This window comes from Epinephelus fuscoguttatus, linkage group LG10, assembly GCF_011397635.1.
Source record: "Epinephelus fuscoguttatus linkage group LG10, E.fuscoguttatus.final_Chr_v1".
NCBI classification, from domain to species: domain Eukaryota; kingdom Metazoa; phylum Chordata; class Actinopteri; order Perciformes; family Serranidae; genus Epinephelus; species Epinephelus fuscoguttatus.
Genome location: NC_064761.1, coordinates 38,869,413 through 38,891,750, shown reverse-complemented (window position 1 = coordinate 38,891,750; position 22,338 = coordinate 38,869,413). Strand labels below are relative to the sequence as shown.

At 40.3% G+C, this 22,338-nt stretch overlaps 3 protein-coding genes across 3 annotated transcripts; 2 read left to right on the top strand and 1 right to left on the bottom strand.

Moving 5' to 3' along the window:
• Positions 1 to 1,723: 1,723 nt before the first annotated feature.
• Positions 1,724 to 9,177, top strand: nit2 (nitrilase family, member 2). Its single transcript, XM_049588445.1, has 10 exons — positions 1,724 to 1,823; positions 1,988 to 2,106; positions 2,238 to 2,358; positions 5,477 to 5,565; positions 6,014 to 6,107; positions 6,200 to 6,274; positions 6,354 to 6,432; positions 6,536 to 6,634; positions 6,901 to 6,956; positions 8,572 to 9,177. The coding sequence occupies exons 1-10, from the start codon at positions 1,796 to 1,798 to the stop codon at positions 8,670 to 8,672; spliced, it is 861 nt and encodes a 286-aa protein (XP_049444402.1). The 5' UTR covers positions 1,724 to 1,795; the 3' UTR covers positions 8,673 to 9,177.
• Positions 9,173 to 14,675, bottom strand: LOC125896104 (ICOS ligand-like). The gene is made up of 5 exons (XM_049588441.1): positions 14,232 to 14,675; positions 13,803 to 14,126; positions 13,441 to 13,725; positions 13,181 to 13,357; positions 9,173 to 9,526 (listed from the first exon to the last, which is right to left on the bottom strand). The coding sequence occupies exons 1-5, from the start codon at positions 14,599 to 14,601 to the stop codon at positions 9,453 to 9,455; spliced, it is 1,230 nt and encodes a 409-aa protein (XP_049444398.1). The 5' UTR covers positions 14,602 to 14,675; the 3' UTR covers positions 9,173 to 9,452.
• gtpbp6 (GTP binding protein 6 (putative)) lies at positions 14,047 to 21,926 on the top strand. The gene is made up of 11 exons (XM_049588440.1): positions 14,047 to 14,165; positions 17,399 to 17,797; positions 19,101 to 19,238; positions 19,322 to 19,392; positions 19,473 to 19,603; positions 19,695 to 19,765; positions 19,849 to 20,007; positions 20,101 to 20,309; positions 20,400 to 20,548; positions 21,414 to 21,566; positions 21,653 to 21,926. Exons 1-11 carry the CDS (start codon positions 14,105 to 14,107, stop codon positions 21,777 to 21,779), a joined length of 1,668 nt encoding a protein of 555 aa, XP_049444397.1. The 5' UTR covers positions 14,047 to 14,104; the 3' UTR covers positions 21,780 to 21,926.
• The last annotated feature ends 412 nt before the right edge of the window (positions 21,927 to 22,338 follow it).

Sequence of the window (22,338 nt, the reverse complement as noted above, 5' to 3'; positions counted from 1 at the left end):
CATGTGACATTAAAGTACAATACCACAGAGACTGTTCACAGGGCATGCACATTTCTCTATTTGCAAATCATTAGGCTCGTTCAAGATGAGCCAGGCCTGCACAGATTCGATCACCAGCGATCGCCACACAATGCATGCTGGTTAGTTTTGTTCTTGACGTCATGGCTCTCACCTGATCTAACAGCTGACTGGTTTAGATGTTGACTCAACAATATGTTGTTTGAAGGTTTATTCTGTTAACAGAATTCATGCTGTTGAGTGTTGACTGAGGGTAAAGTTTAGTCATCAGAGACTAAATACATTCATCATAAACTATACACCGATCAGCCAGAACATTCAAACCACTGACAGGTGAAGTGAATAACTTTGATTATTTTGTTCCAGTGCATTGTTCTGCTGGGAAATCTTTGGTTCTGGCATTCATGTGGATACCACCTGACATGTTCCACCCACTCAAACACCGTTGCAGACCATGTACCCCCCCTCATGGCAACAGTACTCCCCAATGGCAGTGGCCCCCCAGCAGGATAATGCACCATGCCACACTGCACACATGGCTCAGGAATGTGTGAAGAGAACGGGGCGCCAATGGTGGACCTGCCAATCTTGGTGTTTTCTGGTGAATGATGGAGCTGCACGGAGCTGGGCTGTGAGCACAGGTCCCACTAGAGGCCATTGGGCCCTCATGCCACCCTCATGGAGTCTGTTTCTGACAGTGTGGTCAAAAACATGCACACGAGTAGCCTTTTGTAGGGCTCTGACAGTTTGCCATGTCAGGCACAGGCAACTCCACAACACAATACAGGAGAGCTAATGATGGAAAAGGTTATGAATGTTAATGAGGGATGAAACAAAATAAAAATGCACTGTGTGACAGTCTCACTTCTTGGTTTCTTTGCTGTGTCTGTGCTGTCTTATTCCACAGCTGCAGACCTTGATTGAGTGCAATCAGCGTCATGGGACACACCTGGTTTTGGTAGACCTCCTCACCATACCTTGCTTTTACACGCCACTCACACAGCACATTTTCATTCATCCACTCCCTACACTACTGACCACCAGAGATGCCTCATATCTGTTTGTAACTTCTTGTTGTTGTTTTTTAACCCTAACCCGTTGAAGTTAATATATCACTTTATTGTTGATTTACCAGTGTGTCCCTCTTTTTGTCCAACCTAAGAGCCGGGCTGTGACATGAAGAGGCCAAAGTGAACCTTCTCTACAGCCCAAGTCCCAAAATAAAAATAAAATGTGCCAAAATAAAAAGAGTAATAATAATAATAACAATTATGTATATAAAAAAGACAAGAAATACCCAGCACTATATTATGCAAGTTCATATAAAAATCATAACTCAATAAAAAAAATCTTCTGCTAATGAATAAAGACTGTTCCCAAAGAAATAAAATAGATAATGTGTTACTGATATTATCACAGCAACAACTTAAATATTTAAGGGTAAAGGTAAAAACCCTGAAACTGGATTGGCAGCAGAACAGCCTCCCCCTTGCTAACATAACTTCCGCTAAACTTCACAATAAAGGTTCCGAACTTTACATAAGCTGTCGTATGTGTCGTAGAGTGACGTTAAGTCAGAAGAACCGATAATTAACATCTGCAGACGTTTGTTTTGTATCGTTGAGTTTGTTTTACCGGAACTCTCTGACGCCGTAAAACCGTGCTAGGGCTAAAAAACTAGCTCTAGACTCTTATTTTGAAAAGCAAATAGTCATCCGGAATCACGTGACATGTCTGTTCTGTGGACTGTGAAACCAAACAGGACTTCTCTGCATACATGTCAACTCTAGCTAAAGCCATGTCCAGTAAGTTCTCTGTTTTATTTAATGTATTAAATTTAAAGTGGAAGCTAATATGCTAATATAACCGAGCGCATTTATATTTTAATAATATCTGCAGTGTGTTAACGTCTCCAACTGCTGACACAGTTTCAAGTTGTAGCATGAATAACGGTGTCTTGTTCTGTCAGAGTTCCGGCTGGCTGTGATCCAGCTGCAGGTGACCAGTGTGAAGAAGGACAACCTGAGCAGAGCCCGGAGGCTGGTGAAGGAGGCAGCGGGACAGGGCGGCAAAGTGGTGCTGCTGCCGGTGAGGAGGAGGAGGAGGAGGAGGAGGAGGAGGAGGCTGGGGTCTTGACTTGAAGTCCTTAGTGCATGAGTCCAACATTAAAGTCACCTCCTGCTGAAAAACTGACCCTCTCTCACCTCTCATCAACACAGGAATGCTTCAACTCTCCATATGGGACCAACTTCTTCCCTGAGTATGCAGAGAGGATCCCAGGAGAGTCCACTCAGGTGCTGTCAGAGGCAGCCAAGGAGAACAAGGTGTATCTGGTGGGAGGTAGGGAAGCATCTGTGGCTCTATACACATACATATAATGCGCCATGCCACACTGCAAACATGGCTCAGGAATGGCCCAAGGAATGTGACAAAGACCTCAAAGTGTCAACCTGGCCTCCAAATTCCCCAGATCCCAATCTGAATGAGCATCTGTGGCACGTGCCATTAACCCACCTCACAACCCACCGGACTGAATGGATCTGCCACCAACGCACTGGTGCCAGACACCGCAGGACACTCCCAGAGATCCTGTGTCCATGCCTCCACAGGTCAGAGCCAAGTCCCATCCAAGGAGGCCCCACCTTGGATTAGGGTACATCTGGGGTACTGGCACATCACAGGAATCCTTGAGCAGATTGGGACCTGGGAAATTTAGAAGCCAGGTCGACACCTTGAGCTTTTTGTCACGCTCCACAGGCCATTTCTAAACAGTTTGTGTAGTGTGGCATGGTGCTTTATCCTGCCATTGGGGAGTACTGTTGCCATGAGGGGGGGTACTTGGTCTGCAACGGTGTTTGAGTGGGTGGAACATGTCAGGTGGTATCCACATGAATGCCAGAACCAAAGGTTTCCCAGCAGAACAATGCACTGGAACAAAATAATCAGTTATTCACTTCACCTGTCAGTGGTTTGAAAGTTCTGGCTGATCAAGTGTATGTATTAACCCAGAGTTTGCTTCTGACTAGTGTATCAGTGCTGCACATAAGGTTTTGGTATCAGGGCCACAGAGTTGAAGGCTAACATGTTCTGTACCAGCAGCAGAGTTAATAAATGATCTCAGTTAAGCCACGTAAGATATTGTGTTATTGGTGCAGGGAGCAGCTTAAAGAAACAGCTTCAGGCACATGTGTCGTCAAGCTAAGACAAAGAAATGGATATTTGTACAGAAACAGAGCTCATTTACCTGTGTTCAGAGGAGGATCATTGAAGCCATCTTCTTGTCTGTCTTGGATTACTGTGATGTCCTCTATTGACACGCCTCTGCCTCCACTCTTGAACCATTACATGCAGTGTATCACTCCGCCCTAAGATTTATCGCCGGTAACATTACTCTATCATCACTGCTTCTTGTATGAATAGGTGGGGTGGCCATAACAGTAAGACATGACAGACGTTGGTCTCTATTCATTTAAAAAGCCCGAAATGTCAACATGCCTTCATATATCCCTCTCTATTAAACTGCCCCCATCATTAGTCGATTCATTGACGTGAAATTGAGGAAAACTGCTCTTAGTTTTTGTGCTGCACACATGTGAAACAATACACAGCACACATTAAGACTTAACACAATCATGGGGCGCCCACTAGCTCACCTGGTGGAGCAGACACCCCTTGTACAAAGGCTGTATTCTGGCCACAGCGGCCGCAGGCTTGATTCCTACCTACGGCCCCTTGGTGCACATCATTCCCCCTCTCTCCCTCCCCCTTTCACACTATAGCTGTCCAATCAAATAAAGGCAAAAAAAAGCCCCCAAAAAACTTAACTCAGCTGTACCTATAGGTCTGTTTAAAGCCAGGATTACAAACTAGTCTAATCTTGAATGTCACAGTTTTTCTGTTTGTCTGTTTCTTTGTTGATTAATTCCTAGTTAAGTTTTATAACACCGTGGTGCCAGCGATAGCTTTTCTCGTTGTTCATTCATTTGTGCTTACGAATGTCCCAGTCTTGCAAACGCAGCGGGTTCATCCCAGTATCCCTCTGCGACTCCTCCATCCTCTATCCTTGATCACTTGACCCGGGAATTGAATGAGACTCGCCATCTTGTAGGACGTCTCAATATGTTAAATGTGCTTGGAGGAGTCAAGGAGTCGAGAGAGAGGAGGCTTTCAGAGGAGACGGAAGCGAGGATACATGAGTGCAGCCTTAGCGGAAGTCGTTTACCGACCGATCAGTTATTGATCGGACAGCGCAGTGCTGCAGCTGATTGTACCGATCTGATACATCACAACATCACTGGAGTTTCATACAGTGTGTGAAGACAGATAAGAGATTAAACTCAGTGTGTCACTGCCAAGTTTCATGGTTCATTTGTTTTCTGATTCACCATCAAGTTAAAAGTCTGAGCAAGAAAAGGAGCACAAACGACTTTATTCATTTAAAAAGATCCATGTTGTAGAATTTGCAGCTTCTTTGCAGCACCATCCATATTTAAAGCACTGGTAACTGTCATGGCAACAGATGAGTCTGGACAGACATGTAAACTGTCACTGCAACCTGACTGGTTTGCGAAGGCGGTAATTCTAGTTTGCATGTTAAAGGTGGTGCCGCTAACGGCAACCAAAGGCCAAGGAATGGTCACCAATTTGTCAAAATGGTCAACCATTGCTGCCTGAAATGTTTCCACAGAGCAGCCTTTCTCGAGATCTTTAACCATATAACCCACAGGAGTCCTTTTCACGACAGGTGCATGAAGCACAAAGCACGCACAGCAGCAGGTTCCCTGGAACTGACACACCTGTGTGCTATGCAGACATCGTTATTGTTATTAATAACACCTGTGCTTTACCTGCTATGACATGTCAACATGCAGTGGAATATGCATCAGGTGTCTCTCTGGGAGTTGGTAGAAGTGATTCTGGGTGTGGGAAATCAGTGACATGAATAGATGAGGGTTTATTTTGGAGAATTAGGTGCAACTAAAAAGTAGATAATCTCCATTTACCATCATCACAAAATTTCCTCTAGAACAGAGGTTCCCAACTGGTGGGTCGCGGTCCAAAAGTGGGTCGTCGTGAGTGACTCGTCAACATGCTAAGGCTGTAAAAAAAAAAAAAAAAAGAAGAAGAAGAAAAAAAAAAGACTTTATTTTGAAGTAGAGGGAATTTCTGGCACATTCGAAGAGCTGTTTCCTGTTGTAGAGTGAGTAACTAAGGGACAGCTACTTGACAGAGACAACAAACTAGCCCGACAATATGGCCAAACACAGGTATGACGCGGAGGGTATTAAACTGTGTGGACCTTAAACTGATGACTAAGGAGAAATCTGGACCCTGTGGCTGAACCAGTTGGGAACCACTGATCTAGAATACAATAAATGTCTGTCTGGTTTATTCCACCTGCTGTATTACACATTTTTCCACAGTGGAGAAATGAACCATGTGACTTGTTGTTTATCAGGATCCATCCCAGAAGAGGACGGTGGGAAGTTGTATAACAGCTGCACAGTGTTTGGACCTGATGGAGAGCTGATTCTCAAATACAGGAAGGTATGTGTGCATCAGCTACAGTATTTAGTTTGGAATTGTTAACTTGGGTTCACATTTTTTTAAAAAAGGGGACCGGAGGGTGAGCTCCAGTTACAGGGGTGTCACACTGCTCAGCCTCCCTGGGAAAGTTTATTCCCCGACCGATTCAGGAGGAGCAATGCTCATTCTGTCGTGGTCACGGAGCAGCTCTTGACCCTCGCGGGGCTGCTGAAGGGTTCACGGTGGTTTGCCCATCCAGTCTACATGTGCTTTGTGGACTTGGAGAAGGCTTACCACCGTGTCCCAAAGGGAGTCTTGTGGGGGGTAATGTGGGAACACAGGGTACTGGCGTCACTGCTACGAGCCATCTGGTCCTTGTGTAACCAAAGTGTGAGCTGTGTCTGCACACTCAGCAAAATGTGCCATCTTAAAATGTTCTTCTCCACCATTTAATGTTTCCATCTTCAAGATTCACCTCTTTGACATCGACGTTCCAGGCAAAATCCGCTTCCAGGAGTCTGAGACGCTGACCCCAGGCAACACTCTGTCTATGTTCGAAACACGTGAGTGACAAACACCCCGACTCCTTTCTGTTATTTCCCAGCAGCTTGACGAGCTTCACTTGAATCTGTTTTCTCTGTAATTCCGCCGACAGCATTCTGTAAAGTGGGAGTGGGGATTTGCTACGACATGAGGTTTGCAGAGCTGGCGCAGCTCTACGGCAGAAAAGGTAAGTGGCTGATTACGGCTTTGAGTGGGGAGTTTTTGAGTGCTTGCAGGAGATGATGTGGTCGTCCTGTCGTCCTCAGGCTGTCAGCTGCTGGTCTACCCTGGAGCCTTCAACATGACGACTGGTCCAGCGCACTGGGAGCTCCTTCAGAGGGGGAGGTCAGGCTGATGAGGATTGATCATGTTGCTCTGATTGTACAGGGGGGTTCTGTAATTTTGTTGTCTTGAACAGTGACAATAACTCTCTCTCTCTCCTCTGCAGGGCGATTGATAACCAGGTGTACGTGGCCACAGCGTCTCCAGCCAGAGACGAAACTTCTTCATACATCGCCTGGGGTCACAGCACTGTTGTAAACCCATGGTACAGTAACAACATACACAGTCATGTTATCTTCTGTGTCCTCTGATCAGCTCGTACTATGTTTGACTGCGTGAAAGGAATTAGAGGGAACACGAGTTAGACTGCCAGACGCAGAGGAAGCGAGGGGAAGTGATAGATGTTAACAGCAGTAGTGGTGGGAAAAGTATTCAGATCCTTTAACAAGTTAAATACACTTCTGAACAAAAGTTTTTGTTTTCTGTGAATATTTTTAGCTGTTACATTTTGCAGACTTGTGATTGTTGCAGGGGAGAAGTTATCTCAAAGGCCGGACCAGACGAGGCCATCATTTACGCCGACATCGGTGAGTGAAGGAGCGCTTTGCTTGTTTCTGCAGACAGTATTGATCAAGAGAGATACGACTGCTGCAATGGAGCCTGCTCTGGCTGCTCTGTTGTCGCATTTGTAAAATGACATTGATCGGCTCTTGGTGCGGCATCATCATCCAGTTGATATTTGAACTTAATCTGATTACTTAGAAGGGTAGTGGGGTCATATTTAAAGACAACACAATAGTAGTTTGTTATAGAAGCCCATTTCTGCTCATGTGATGAAAAATAAGATCTTGTAAGTCATTAACAAGAAACTTTATTGGAAATAATGACGAGGCATATGACTTACGTGTCTTGAAAAAATGACTTTGTATGTTAAAATAATGAGAAATTAATCAAAATGATGAAAAACATTCTCAATATAATGACTGAGTATCTCCAAATAATGAATTGGGTATGGCAAAATAATGACTTAAAATCTAAAAGAAAAAAGGACTTAAAATGTCGAAATAAAAATAAACTTAATTAAACTGTCTTATGTATCTCAAATTTATGAGAAACTTTATCACAATGGCTTACTCATCTGGAAATGTTGGGAAACATTAACAAAATAATTTTTTTGTATCTCTCAATAGTGAGAACATTAATCAAAAATAGTGACTTAGTATCTAAAAATAATGACTTAATGTGTCAGAATAATGTGAAACTGTATTAAAATGACTCACGTAAATAAAAAATAATGACTTAAAATGTCAAAATAATAAGAAACTTTACTAAAATGTCAAAATAATGACTTACTCATCTGGAAATAATGAGAAACATTAACAAAGTAATGACCTAGAATCTCAAAATAGTGAGAAATGTTATCAAAAATAATGACTAAATATGTCAAAATAATAAGAAACTTTACTAAAATGTGTTATTTATTTCAAAATAATTACTTTTTTATCTCAAAATTAGGACTTACTTATCTTGAAATGATTAGAAACATTCACAAAAATGATTTAGTATCTCAAAATAATGAGAAACTCTATCAAAAATAACGACTTAATGTGTCAAAATAATATGAAACTGTATTAAAATGACTCACTTATCTTTAAAATAATGACTAAATATGTCAAAATAATAAACTTTACTAAAATGTCTTATTTATTTCAAAAATAATTACTTTTTATCTCAAAATTATGACTTAATATGTCAAAATAATGTCAAACCTTATTAAAATCTCAAAATAATGACTCGTATATTGAAATAATTAGAAACATTCACAAAAATGATTTAGTATGTCAAAATAGTGAGAAACTTTATCAGAAATAGTGACTTAGTATCTGAAAATAATGACTAAATATGTCAAAATAATAAGAAACTTCACTAAAATGTCTCACTTATTTCAAAATAATGACTTTTTATCTCAAAATAATGACTTACTCATCTGGAAATAATGAGACACATGAACAAAATAATGACTCAGAATCTCAAAATAGTGAGAAGCTTTCTGATTTCTTATTGTATTATTAAAATGACATTATTGTTTTCATCCCATAGTCAGAGCTGTTGTTTTGGATTACATCATACTGCACAGGTGTTGTCGTTGCTGTCTTGAGACTGCACTGAACCTCTCTCTATCCATGTGTGACGTGTCCACAGACCTGCAGTATTTGGCCGACATCCGGCAGCAGATCCCGATCACGGTTCAGCGTCGTGACGACCTCTACACGGTGAAGTCTCTGCAGGAGGGATCGAGCTGAACGCTGTGACCTTGAGACAGAAGGTGCCAAGGTACCGACACAAACTATGCAACAGATCTGTGCCGCAGACACTGTGTCTTCTTCTCCCTCTGAAGAACCAGACTTAATCGTCTTAGGTGATGGAAACGAGGTGCAGTTGGGACGACGACGACAACGACGACGACGATGATGATGCTTATTTCTTATGGATGGAACTGTGGTTTGTTTTGTGTGACGTCTGATGCTGAGATGAGTTGCTGATCAATCAGAAACTGATGACAGATGTTTAGCTGTTTTACTTTCATCATTTTCATATCATTAGAAATTAAACCTTTGGGGTTTGTTGATAAAATGCTCCAGCAAAAAATATTAAATTGTCTTTTTCTGGCTGAAGAGAGATTGTATGGTTGTGGCTCCAGAGATTCCAGATATAAAAAGTATTCAGTTCTTTATCGTCGTATTTTCTGTCATGATGGAAAACTTTCATAGATGTGTAAAAGTTAAAATAAAACAGCGACAGGTTTGAGTTTGAGCCTCTTTATTAAAACTTTAAACATCACAGCTGCTGCCTGAGGGAAACAGGAAGTGTCCAGCAAACACAGAAGACTCCTGAGCAGGTGAAGTGATGAGATGCCTTATTATCTTACAGAAACTAAACGTACAACAGTATCTACATGGTCTGTTGAAAAACCCACCACTTGTTGAATATTGAAGCGGTGATCCCTGCTGTCACAACAAATATTTACAAATCAGTGCTCCGCTGCCTCAACTAAGGAAAGTGACAGTTAATGAAGATTTGTTTTACACGTCCGTCTCCTTTCGCTCCGGCTTCATCGCCTCAGTCTCCTCCCTGTACGGACTTCGCCTTTTGTATCCTGGTGACGACAAACATTCATTTCAATAAGAGGTTTTCACAAAAGCATGTTACACACGAGGACCTGTTGAACGTCAGCAGAATGTTTGATTTCTTCAAAACTAAGTTTTATATTGAGGACGAAAAATTACTTAAGAATCAATATATACATAAATTTTCGTACAAGTTAATACAGGAATAAATACAGAAATATGTGTGTAAATGAATACAGGAATACATTTTCACAAATATGTAAATAAATGAATGCATAAATAAATACAGGAATACATAAATACGTACATTTTTTAAAAAAAAAAATAAATTCAGGAATAAATAAATATGGAAATAAAGAAATATAAATAAATACAGATTTTTTTAAAAAATTTGATAAATTCAGGAATAAATGAATACAGAAATATAAATAAATACAGGAATAAATAAATACGTAAATCTAAAAAAATAAATTCATGAATAAATAAATAAGGATATCTAAAAAAAATAAATTCAGGAAAAAATAAATACAGAATTTAAAAAATTAAATAAATTAAGGAATAAATAAATATGGAAGAAAATAAAAATAAATATAGGAATAAGTAAATAAGTAAAAAACAAACAAAATAAATGTTGAAATAAATATGGAAGTACATACATAAATGTAGAAATTAATAAATTAAATTTGAACATTAAACAGGATATAAATAAATAAAATATGTTAAATTTATTTATATGTTTTGGTACAAGAACATTTCTTTTTGTATTTCTGTGTCTGCGTGTTGAAGTAGCATTTATTTATTTATGCATTCATTTATTCTTTATTTATTTCAGCATTTGTTTTTTAATTTATTTAGTTTTGTATTTTTATTTACGTATTTATTCCTGTAATTTTTTTATACATTTATTTAGACTTATTCTTTATGTCACTTTTCGTCCTCCATAGGTTTTTAAATGGCTACTGAATAAAACAACCATGTGATAAAACTGGTTATTATTAACATTATTTAATAACCACTCCTCTGAACAAACAGAAGCAGTGGCCTCTCAGGATCAACCAGAGTTACAACCATGGTTTAAGTACAGTAAATTTCCAGCACAGAACTTTTATTTTGAAGTGCTGTTTCTTATTGCAGAGTAAGTGAGAGAATGGAAAGCTATTTAACAGAGACGGCAAACTAGCTCCACAACATGGCCAAACACAAGCATAACGCTGAATAAATTAAACTGTGTGGACCTCAAACTAATGACTGAGGAGGAATCTGGACCCCCTGGCTGGACCAGTTGGGAACCACTGCCTAGATAACATGATGGTAAATTCAACACCAAGATAGGAAAATGATATCCATAATACTCCCTCTGAAAGCTAGGAAAGATGGGAAATACTGTTCTTATTCTTATTATGCAGCTACAGCGTCCTCCATTAGAAGCTAACCGTGCATGCCAACTATACACAACTATATGCAACCAGAGATTCACTCCCACTCATTTCCCCTCCCTATCATTCAGTGAACACACATTGGAACAGGCTAACGAGTGTCTCCAGGCATGTGTCATTAACCCTCAGCAGACTGACGTGGTTTCAGGATACTGTGATGATTTTGGCACTCTCTAATCTCGGTAGGATCTTTGACACTGGAACAGTCCTTAGGCGGGACTTGATGACACAGCATCCTTGGAATTCAGCCATTTAAAGATCCGTCCTTGACTTTGAGAAACACCCATTGTGTATTGGAAGCGACTGATTCGATGCACAGAGCACACTGGGATACCTACAACCAAGTTGGTGGTGGACGAGAGAGCGTGACAATTTGAAAAATTCCAACTCTGCTCGCATCAAGTCATTAAGCTGCAGCCACAAGGGAGCAGTGATGCAGGTCAGACACTGTTTAGGCGAATTGGTTGGGCATGCATTGTAAGGACGTTGTTTCCAGCCTACGGTTTGAGGCTCCACAAGGCCCCCTCAAAACCTTTAGGGTCCCTGTTTACCGTGGTTACACAAAATAACAAACCTTTAAGATTATGCCTCTGTGGCCATGACGGATGTGGCCACATCTTATGTTTACAGGCTGTCTGTCTGTCCCATTATCGTGAAGGCAACATCTTAAGAACACCACGAGGGAATTTCTTTAAGTTTGGCACAAACGTCCACCTGCACTCAAAGATGAATTGACTGGAATTTGGTGGTTGTCAGGTCAAGGTTTTGGTTTTAGATTCGTATGCTAATTAACACAAAATTTCACAAAAATGTCCGACAAGATAAACTGATGAAGTGATGACATTTTATATCCAAAAGGTCAAAGGTCAACTTCACTGCGACATCATAATGCTCTGCAAAAACATTTTCCTGGCCCTTACTCAGTGTCATAACTCAGGAACAGATAGGGCTGGATTTGGTCAGATACTGACTTGGTGACGCTAATGTCTAGTTCTCGTGTTTGAAGCATCCCTGTTTTAGAACAGTGGTTCCCAACTGGTGCAGCCACAGGGTCCAGATTCTTCCTTAGTCATTAGTTCAAGGTCCACACAGTTTAATACATTCATCAGCGTCATACTTGCGTTTGGCCATGTTTGCCGATTCTATTAAGTAGCTGTCTGTTCTCTCACTAATTCTACAGCAGGAAACTGCACTTCAAAATAAAAGCTCTGTGCCAGAAGTGTGTTTTTTACAAACTTCACACGTTCCTTTGAAAACTGACCCGCAACCCACTTTTAGACTGCGACCCACTGTTTTAGAATATGGAGCACTGTCAGCTGTCATGGTTACATAAGAGTCTGAACAGACATGGCTGTAAACTCTAATTGCAACTTGACTGGTGTGCTGAGGCGGTAATTCTAGTTTTTCTTGTAAAATATGAGATACTTTCACTTCTTTACACCTCTAAGAACAACCTTTGCCGTAACCATTCTGTTCTCTTTTCATTTTCTAAGCTAGGGTTCATTTTACACCTTGCACATTTTACAAAAATTATAAAATGTAATGTGTATGTAATGTGGTTCACCGCTGATTCAGATGAGTGGAAGACAATAGCAAAGGATCTGTTACTGGATTAGAAGTAAAAACTTTTGAAGTACTGTCAAAAATATTGGACCAAAAGAATTTTAGGACACTATGCTGATGATACACAGGTGTACCTGCCCGTTTACTATTATATAAAAAACACAATTACAAAATAGAACAAATTCATTACACAACAAATTATGTGTTCACTTAATTACTGCCTCACTGATGTTAAAAGCTGAATGTCAAAAAAAAATTCTCCAGCTGAACTCAGACAAAACAGAGATTGTTGCCATCAGGCCGCGGCATGTTACACAACAAATTCTGCCTTCGGCTCGTCGCCTATCGGATAATATCAAACCTGTTGCAAGAAATCTTGGCGTCTGGTTTGATAGTTATTTAAGTTTTGTGCAGCACGTCACAAATTGTGCAATCATGTTTTTTATCATCTTAGAAATATTTCAAAAGTACAATCCATTTTGACTTTAAAAGACACAGACAGTTTTACATGCCTTCATCTCTTCACGCCTGGATCACAGCAGCAGCCTTCACCAGCAACCAGTGGGGTTTTTTTCAGTTGTTTTAAAAGTTGTTTTCATGTCTGTTTTAATTATTGAAGACGGACCCTTTGGAGAAACTCTCAGATGTGTAAAAGTGGGTTTTGTGAAGATTTCAGATGCCTACCTCTGTTTGGGTGCTCCTTCTGGTACTCTTTCTTCTTCCTCTTACTTATCCTGTCCAGGTGAATCTGATAGATGACTCCTGCCAACACCATGACGCCAACCACCACACAGAGCCCTGTGCTGAACATCCACATGCCCTGTGATGCTCGACCAATGACAGGGCTGCCCCTCCCTCCATCTTAGCACCAATAAGAACCAGACATTAGTGAACAAATTGTGTTTAAGGTCTAATAACTGAACAAGCAGCGACAGATTACTCACAGTTTGTGGATGCCAGGGTTTCATTCATGGATGGGTTTTTAATGACGCACGACACGCTTGCGTCTTTGGAAATGTTGGCGGTCAGGTGGCTTGTGATGTTGTACAGCTGGGTGTCTGGGACTGGTGCTGCCAGGGTCGTCACTGAGCCTTCGGGGGGCTCCTCTGTGTTGTTGATGAGCCAGTAAACTGTGGGTTCAGGAAAACCTCCACTGGAGCGACACCAGACGCTTGTCTCCTCTCCCTCCTCTGCTTCTTCTCTCTGCAGCTTTGGGAAGCTGAAACTGGCTGCAAACAGTCATCAAAGACAGGAGTTAGTGACTTTAAATATTCTTCTAATGACTTCCTGTGTGTTTGACACTGACCTGCTGTCCTGAGGCACACGGTGCACAGCTCAGTGCTCTGATTCCCCCCTGAAATGACGAAGAGACTGTAATTTACTCTGTCCTCTGTGGGACCAACTGCGGGCAGCTGCAGAGAGAAGTTCCCGGTCAGTGCAGCATCAACTGGAGTTGTGGCCCTGTTAATGCTCCACTCCTCCACATCTCCATCCTCTGTCCACACTGATCTGAGCACCACTTCTTCACCTCTCCTCCACTCAATGGAAATATTCACAAAGTTCAATAACTGAGGGTTAACACAGGGCAGTGACACTGTCCGTCCAACAATGCCAAGGACGCACTCTTCCTCTGTGGAGAAAGAAGAGGAACAGCTCAGTTTGATCGTCAGTAAGTGTCAGTGTGGCTGCTTATCTCAGGGTGTAACATGCATGAACAGACAGCGAGTCATCTTACCTAGGCAGGCGCAGAAACCGAGGAAGCTGAGCAGCAGTCCTGTGCGCCACAGTGCCACCGGTAACGCCCGCTGCCGGGGGCCTGTTTGCGCACCGGAGACGCAAAAACAACTCGAAGATATTTTCCTCTTCACACTAGAAAACGAAGACAGTCCCATTACTGACTTATAGCCCCGTCTAACTTCACTTCCTTCTCTCCTGCTCCCTCCCTTTAACAGCTCCAAGTCATCCGCACACCTTGCTTCACTCTGAATGAAGTCACTGACAGTCATGTTGCGGCTTGTTGAGCCATTCCTGCTCCCTGTCTCGTCTTTCTCTGATTTTAACCAGCAGTAAAAGTAAAAACAAAAAGTTAAAATGTATTTCCACATAGAAATAAGTTTAAAAACATCAGCCCTCAGTTTCTGTCAGCATACATCCTGTTGAGAGTCATATTATGAAGGATGGTCCGACCTGTCTGACTTCTTTTTAGGTCACACACGCCCACACCCACATGCTTTGTTGTTGGCAGCGTGATATGGCACCCGCCGAGATTCAAACGTCACAAACATGCAGGGCAGATACTGCTAAAGGGGTTAAACATTAAACTTTACATGTTTCCCAAGCAACAGAAGTACATTTTAAAACAGTTAACAACATATTTATGTCATTTATTCCTTCACCAGAAGTTTAATATTGAATGAAATATTTGCACTTCATTTATAAATTGGTGATACTGAAACACACCAAATGCATTTTTAAATTTTATAGATTTAAAATATGACACAAAATTGTGCACAAAACGTTGCATCAACAGTGTTATTTGAAACAACAGAAAGAAAAAGAACATTTTTCCTCTTCAGAGACTTTGGCAATTCACAATATTCTAACAGAAGTAAACAAGATAAAGAAAGTTAAGTATAGACATAATAAATAAATAAATAGCAAAACATCCATCCAAATGACAAAATGACATCATCTCATTGTGCCTGACAATGTTAAGTGTCATAGACTCTGCATCATTCTTGTATTGTGCCAATGAAAGCGGCCCCAATATGGACCCTTGTGGAACACCTTTATACCAACTTTAAAAGTATTTAATTTCAGCTAAATAGTTTCCGGGAAAAACAGTAATAAAACCACTGAACTGAAAAATAATCTTCACCTTTAAAAGATGACTTTTTCAAGAAAAAGGCTCTGTCCATAATCTCAAATCTATGAAGTCAATAAAAAGCACAACACAGTGAGAGCAACTGTCCAGAGCACTGACAACGTCATGAAGCTGTTATAGTGCTATGACATTGTCTAAATGCAGCCTGCTATGGCTGTAATATTACCTGTCTCCAGAAAGGCATGTGGTGAAGTAGTCCAAGTTTTGAATCTGAATGGACATTATTTTAAAAAGTGACAAAACCCTCCATACGTGTGGAATTATACTGGAAATAAAAGTAAGATTAAATGAGGGCTGAGGTGTAGAAGAGGAAAAATCTTAATTAGTCTCATCCTAAGATTTCCTATAATTTGAACTGAGCAGAAAGTCATATTGAAACATGGTGTTGTGGACAACATAACATAAAAAATATTTTGCCAATACAGTACAAACACAGATTTAAAATAGTAATTTCAAAACAGTAGGCCACCTTTGTAAACCCTGTAAGACAGTAAAAACTCATTAAAGCTACTGTATTTCCTTTTCTCAAACACAATAGCCACTGGAGTAGCTAATGGCTTTTTACATCCATACTGGTGTTTCACTGAAAACTACGTAGACATTAGGCAAGACAAAATATTTAGTGAAGATGAAGATCTCCAAAATAATGATAAATGGACCAAAAGCATGAAAATATATTTCCCTCGAGTCTAAATGTCAGAGCTAAGAACAATTGGTGTAACACGAAAAAAAGTAAGCTAGCATTGCCAACCACAAAATCAAACTGTTTGAAATTATGTTAAAATGAAAATCACTTTTTACTTCAATGGTGTAATAACCCTCCAGTCCACCAGGGGGCAGACTGAACATGTGAGCCGGTGGTGAAACTACAATAAATTATTATTTTAGTTTGTACTTTTTTGTAGTAGAGGAAACGTAATGCTCAATAAGTTCATTTATTTTAATATAGGCTCGCTGGTTTTTCAATTAAGATGTAAAAAATTGCTAAACGACGAAGGAAAACTGAGTTGAATGAAATTTATTCCCTGTGTTTAGTCTTCCAGGCAGCTTCCTGTGTCCACATTGGGTAAAAAGAAAAGTCCCACTAAGTAAGACACTCTTGACAAACACAAACCTCAGCTATTATTATATATATATATATCTGTTTAACCACTTGTAGCTGAAATATTTGGTATGGAAATCAAGCTGTGGTTTAATATACAGCTGAGGAGGAAATGCTGCCTGCGAGACGGAACTCGGGATAAAACAACCCAAATCAGGCACGGTAACTCCACTGGTGAAATAACATACTGTCTTTTTTTTATTTATTTATTTGTCTATTTGTTTATTCATCTTAACATAAATACCTTACTCGATTTTTTATATAATTATTTTTTTTATTGATTTAAGTTGGGTTGGTACATGACAATTGAGACAGTCAATCTTGACAAACAAGAATAAAAATACAATACAAACAGGTTAATAGAGATCCGTACAAGAGGGGATACTAAGAGAATAACAAAAATTAGTTTTGAAAAAATAAACAATGATAATTTTAAATGAGTAAATAGGGCAAGACCAAACAAAAATCTCACTTCCAGGCCCCCAGACAATGCAAAAATAATTCCAAAAATCCCCTCAGGTTGGTCCTTGAGCACAGTAAGTGGAAGATTATTTAAACAATTTAATTTATTCATTTGCAATTTCTGTCTAATCTAAAAATACTTCATTTTATATTTTATCCCTTATTTCAACTTGCAGTATTTTAGGTTTAGATTCTTATTTTATTTTAACTTGCGTACTATGTTTCTTCTACTTCTTTTTTTAGCATATCTATTTAACATTGATAAATAAAGAACTTGGAGTTGCTGTACATGTCCAGCAGGTGGCAGTGTGCGCTATCCAGGGTGGTTTGTGATCCTATAATAAGCAAGGAGAAGAAGAAGAAAACGTCAACAGTGTTTATGGGTGTCCTCGTGCCTCTCTTGTAGCATGATCCTTGTAAGTTAGTTTCTGCTGTCTGATGTGAAAACTCTTAGGTGTGACCGCATCTTCCGGAGACAACATGACATCACTGAGGAGGCTCCATTCATGGCTCCCACTCCTGCAGAGACACTGCACACCCCTGTGTCAGAGAGCAGCACCATCAGTCTGCAGACTCCTCCACCCACCTCACCGTGCAGCTGCAGTCAGCTCCTCTCAGCTGCACCGGGCGTTTGCTGTCTCTGCGTGGAGGTCAAAGGACAAGGATGACGTCAGCAGCGGGCGGCACACAGGGTTCACCCAGGAGGAGGAAGATGAAGATGAAGATTTCATTGATGACAGCGAGGTGGAGGAGCTGTTTCAGAGTCCCGCGGGCATCGGAGAGGGTCAGCACAGGGTGTTCATCGTTCACCCTGATGTGAAGTGGGGCAGCAGGAAGCAGCACCTGACCACAGGTAACGGGTGTTCACATGAGGAGCGTCACTGTGAGGCAGCAACATGTCAGACTCATAACTCTGAGGGGAAATAGATCCCACCCTGACTTTCCTTTGTTTCATTATATAAGAAAAGAGTCATGTTTAACTGTCAGTTCAACATATTGGTCAGTATCAGACACTCAAATAATCTTGATGGGTGGACTGGCTCATACTGGTCTGAGCTAAAGAAAGTTTTTGCTCACCCTACTTTACCTCTTTTGAGTTCTCTCCCAAGAAAACTGTCACTTCCTGAAAATGGACTCAGTGGCCTTAAAAAAAACCTTTATTTATTTATTTGGAAAATGTATTTAGTTTAAGAAAAAAAATGCCCCATTTTTATGAAAAATTAAATGATCATCTCAGGATTATGAGAATTTTTCATGTGGAAAAAAATCTCCTTTGTTTTTCTGAATTGACAGGATAATAATCTTGTAATTTCTAATTTTTCCGAAATAATGAGATTATCTCGTGAATTTAGAAAAATGGAGCAGACTTTTTTTTTCCACAAAGCTCTTTTTTTCTTGGAATTTAAGATAATAATCTTGTTCATTCAGAAAACAGGGATTTTTTTCTCAAGTGAAAGAATTTAAACTTCTGTGACAAACTAACAGGGAGGAAAATTACTTAGGGGACAAGGTAGGTGAAAATAATAATAATCATAATATCTTCTTCTTTTTCTCATTATTATTGTTACTATAAAACTATATATATAAAATCAGGGAGAGTTTATCATGGCCTATAAGATATATATATATATTTTTTTTTCCCATTAAAACTTTTTTTTTTTTTTTTTTAAGATTTTTGTGATAATAAACAGCTGGATTTTTTTCTTAAGTAGATACATTACATGTCTGTAACAAACTAACGGGATGCTATGATAGATGATAGAGTAGAACAGATATATAATTAAAAATCCAAGGCAAAAATAAACAAAATACAACAAGAAAACAGGAAAACTGCAAAACAAAAATAATAATAATAATAACTAAAATAATAAAATAATATTTTGAGTATTTATAGTTTTATGGCTAATGGCACATGGGACCTGATAAAATCTGGCACATGTACCAAAAGAAAAGCTCAGTAAAGTAAAAAAAAAATAACTGAGTTTTTAATATGAATTATTCTGTTTACGTGTTATATGTTTTTGTTATAAATATGTGACACATTTTTAAAGAAAATATGAGGAATTCATGGAGCCATAAATGTTGCTGTATGTCAGCAGTGTCGTGTGGATCATGCTGGAGCGTTTATCTCACTCACTTTACTGCTTACTGTACAGCTGAGCTGATGATGGCCGAGGCTGAGGGGCTCGTTAACACTTTGGATAACTGGAGGGTGGTGGACAAGATCATCCTCTCCACCAAAACACCAGAGAAGAAGAGGATATTTGGCAAAGGCAACTTCCAATCTCTGACAGGTATCATCCCTTCTGTTTCCACCCGTGAGTCTGTGCAGAGAGTTCTTTAATGCGACTCATCTGTGCTTTTAATCCTCGTTCAGAGAGAATCAGGAAGACAGCAGGAATCACTGCAGTGTTTGTGAACGTAGAGCGTCTGTCTCCTTTGTCTGAGGTGAGCTGATCTGAAAATCGCTCTCTGGCTGCGTACAGGAAGGTTCCACACACTGACGACCATTTTTTTTATTCATGCAGAAGGAATTGGAGGAGGCGTGGGGGGTTAAAGTCTTTGACAGATACTCAGTGGTTCTCCACATCTTCCGCTGCAACGCCAGGACTAAAGAGGCCAAGTTGCAGATCTCTCTGGCAGAGATCCCCTTGTTAAGGTGACTTCGACCACTCAATCATCCCATTATTGACACATCTTAATGTTTTCAATCAGTCACTGGAATTTTAAAATGTCCACATGTGACGCAGATCTCGCCTGAAACATGAAATCACAAACTTGGATCAGCAGGGCGGAGGATCGAGATACATCGGAGGTTCAGGTAACATCCTGCGATGAACAGCAGCACGCACATGTCAGCCTGGATGTTAGTGATTGCTTCAGCTTGGTGATGGGTCCTCACAGGTGAGACACTGCTGGAGGTCCAGCAGAGGCTGCTGAAGGAGCGGGAGATGAAGATTCGCTCAGCGCTGGAGAAACTGCGGAGAAAGAGGCACCTGCTGCGATCTCAGCGCAAACACAAGGAGTTCCCCATCGTCTCTGTGTTAGGATACACCAACTGTGGTGAGAGACAGGAGACAGAGCTGGCACGTTGCTTTGATACTGCAACATTTAGCAGTTTGATGGTGTTGACCACACTTCTTTTGTTTTGTCCAGGAAAGACGACCCTGATCAAAGCACTGACTGGTGACAGCGGTCTTCAACCCAGAAACCAGCTGTTTGCCACACTGGATGTCACCGTCCATGCAGGCCAGCTGCCCAGTCACATGACCGTTCTGTACGTGGACACCATCGGATTCCTGTCGCAGCTGCCTCACCAGCTCATTGACTCCTTCTCTGCCACGCTGGAGGATATTAAACACTCAGTATGTACCTGCTGCTCATATCGTTTGTGATGAAATGCAGTATTAAAGTTTTGGAGTAGAGTTGTTGACCTGTCTGTCTCACACTTCTAGGATCTGTTGGTTCACGTCAGAGACATCAGTCACCCAGAGACGGTGAATCAGAAGGTGAACGTACTGAATGTGCTGAAGAACCTGCAAATCCCAGACAGGCTGATGAACTCCATGATAGAAGTCCACAATAAAATCGACCTTGTTGACAAGTAAGAGAGAAAAATCCAGATTTTACTTTGGAAATCTTTTAGAATGGAAACTGAAAAACAAGTTGGACCCTATTTTCCTGAATTTTTGTGTTTTAGTGACAAATGGGAACAACAATATTTGAAACTGGTCCAGTATGGAGGCGGCGAAACAAGCTGCAACGTAACGATTATGTACCGTCAGTTTACTTCCACTCAATGTGTTTTTGCCACTGACAGGCTCAGACTGTTATTATAAGTGTCTGACAACACTATGAAAGGATCCCTACAGAGATAGACCTTTTCTTAAAGAGTAAGATCCTTTTTTCTTAACAAGAAACAGACCTGAAATCACAAGTGCTAAACCCACCGGACTCCAGTCTATCTCTGTAGGGATCCTTTCCATAGTGTTGTCAGACACTTATAACAACAATCTGAGCCTGTCAGTGACAAAACAAGCACTTTTAGGGGATGTACACTGACTGTTATGGTTAGAAAGCAGCTTGTTTTGCCTTGGCTGGCTGCAGCGGTCTCGCTCAATATCAAACCAATGTCAGAAAGTTTTACGTATCATTTAAGGAAAGAAAATAGAAAATATAGGCATCTGCTCACCAGCCTGTAGATCTAGACAGTAGAGTTTATACTACGTTGAATGTTTTCTTGCATCACAAAGCCAAACAATTAACCAACGTAGCTAAATTTACATCACAAAATGCCACATTTAACTGCACCCAAAACCATATAAGACACTTCATTTAGATAACTAACTCACAAATATATAATTCTCATCATTTTCCAAGAGACTATTATGAATGACATTATTTTATTGACCTTTTTGTGTGTGCTGTATGAATGCTAACTATAAAAATAAAGTATTTTTCCCTTTCAGTTATCATTTAACTGAGCTCAACGCACTGCCCATATCCGCCCTGGAAGAGCGAGGCCTGGATGAGCTGAGGAAAGCCGTGGAAGAGGAGATTGTAAACTCTACAGGAAAACACATTTTAGATCTCATCGTTGACCTTAGCTCTCCTCAGCTAAGGTGAGAGCTGTTGTTTCTCTCACTGCGTTTATTTTATTTTTAGAATAAGAGAAGCATCCATAGTTAATGCACCTCCCCATCCACAGCTGGCTGTACAAGGAAGCCACCGTTCAAGACGTGCAGGTGAATGCAGATGAAGGCTCAGCTGTTGTCAAGGTCATCATCAGCACCGCTGCGTACGGACGCTACAACAAGCTGTTCACAGGCAGATAGCAGAGCAGAGAGGAGGTTGCTCCGTCCTGCTGCATGACAGCAGCGCCAAAGAAATGACTGCTCCATTTGGACTGCAAGCTGTGCCACAAACATCTTTAATAAAGACTGTATGTATTGTACAGTACATTAAAATATCGGAAAATATAATTTTGTAAAAGAATAATGTATGTTCTTGTAAACACATTGCACATCAGAGCTGTAGATTCAAAACATACAGAATGTTTTTTGGTGGAAAAAGCATCTTAACAGAGATTAGTCAATATAGATTTTCCAGTCTTAAAGGAGAATTTCACCCCCAAATTACGATTTGTGCATCAATGACACACCCTGTGTCACGTTGAATTTGTGAAGAAACGCTTTTCTCAGATGTCTTGGGGACTGAACAATCTAAAACTTGAGATAATTTGTGGTGAATTGACGTCGGGGTCCACTTTACAACAGCAAAATTATATTAAAACAATCATTTACGAACTCTCATACAACTCATGCGGCATAATCAAAGTCTCATTTATCTAGTCGTATGCACAGTGCTTCTCAAACACATTAATTTTTGCTAAAA

Bases quoted from the DNA above. Each gene is read 5' to 3' on its own strand.
- LOC125896104 (XM_049588441.1), bottom strand. From the start codon at position 14,601: ATGTGGAAATACATTTTAACTTTTTGTTTTTACTTTTACTGCTGGTTA. The intron at 13,726-13,802 runs GTCAGTGTCAAA...GACTGTTTGCAG, and splicing joins CGTGTGCCTCAGGACAGCAG to CCAGTTTCAGCTTCCCAAAG. The intron at 9,527-13,180 runs GTAGGCATCTGA...TGTCGTCACCAG, and splicing joins GAAGGAGCACCCAAACAGAG to GATACAAAAGGCGAAGTCCG.
- gtpbp6 (XM_049588440.1), top strand. From the start codon at position 14,105: ATGCCAAGGACGCACTCTTCCTCTGTGGAGAAAGAAGAGGAACAGCTC. The intron at 14,166-17,398 runs GTAAGTGTCAGT...GAAAACTCTTAG, and splicing joins ACAGCTCAGTTTGATCGTCA to GTGTGACCGCATCTTCCGGA. The intron at 20,008-20,100 runs GTGAGAGACAGG...TGTTTTGTCCAG, and splicing joins GTTAGGATACACCAACTGTG to GAAAGACGACCCTGATCAAA.
- nit2 (XM_049588445.1), top strand. From the start codon at position 1,796: ATGTCAACTCTAGCTAAAGCCATGTCCA. The intron at 1,824-1,987 runs GTAAGTTCTCTG...TTGTTCTGTCAG, and splicing joins TCTAGCTAAAGCCATGTCCA to AGTTCCGGCTGGCTGTGATC. The intron at 6,433-6,535 runs GTCAGGCTGATG...TCTCCTCTGCAG, and splicing joins GAGCTCCTTCAGAGGGGGAG to GGCGATTGATAACCAGGTGT.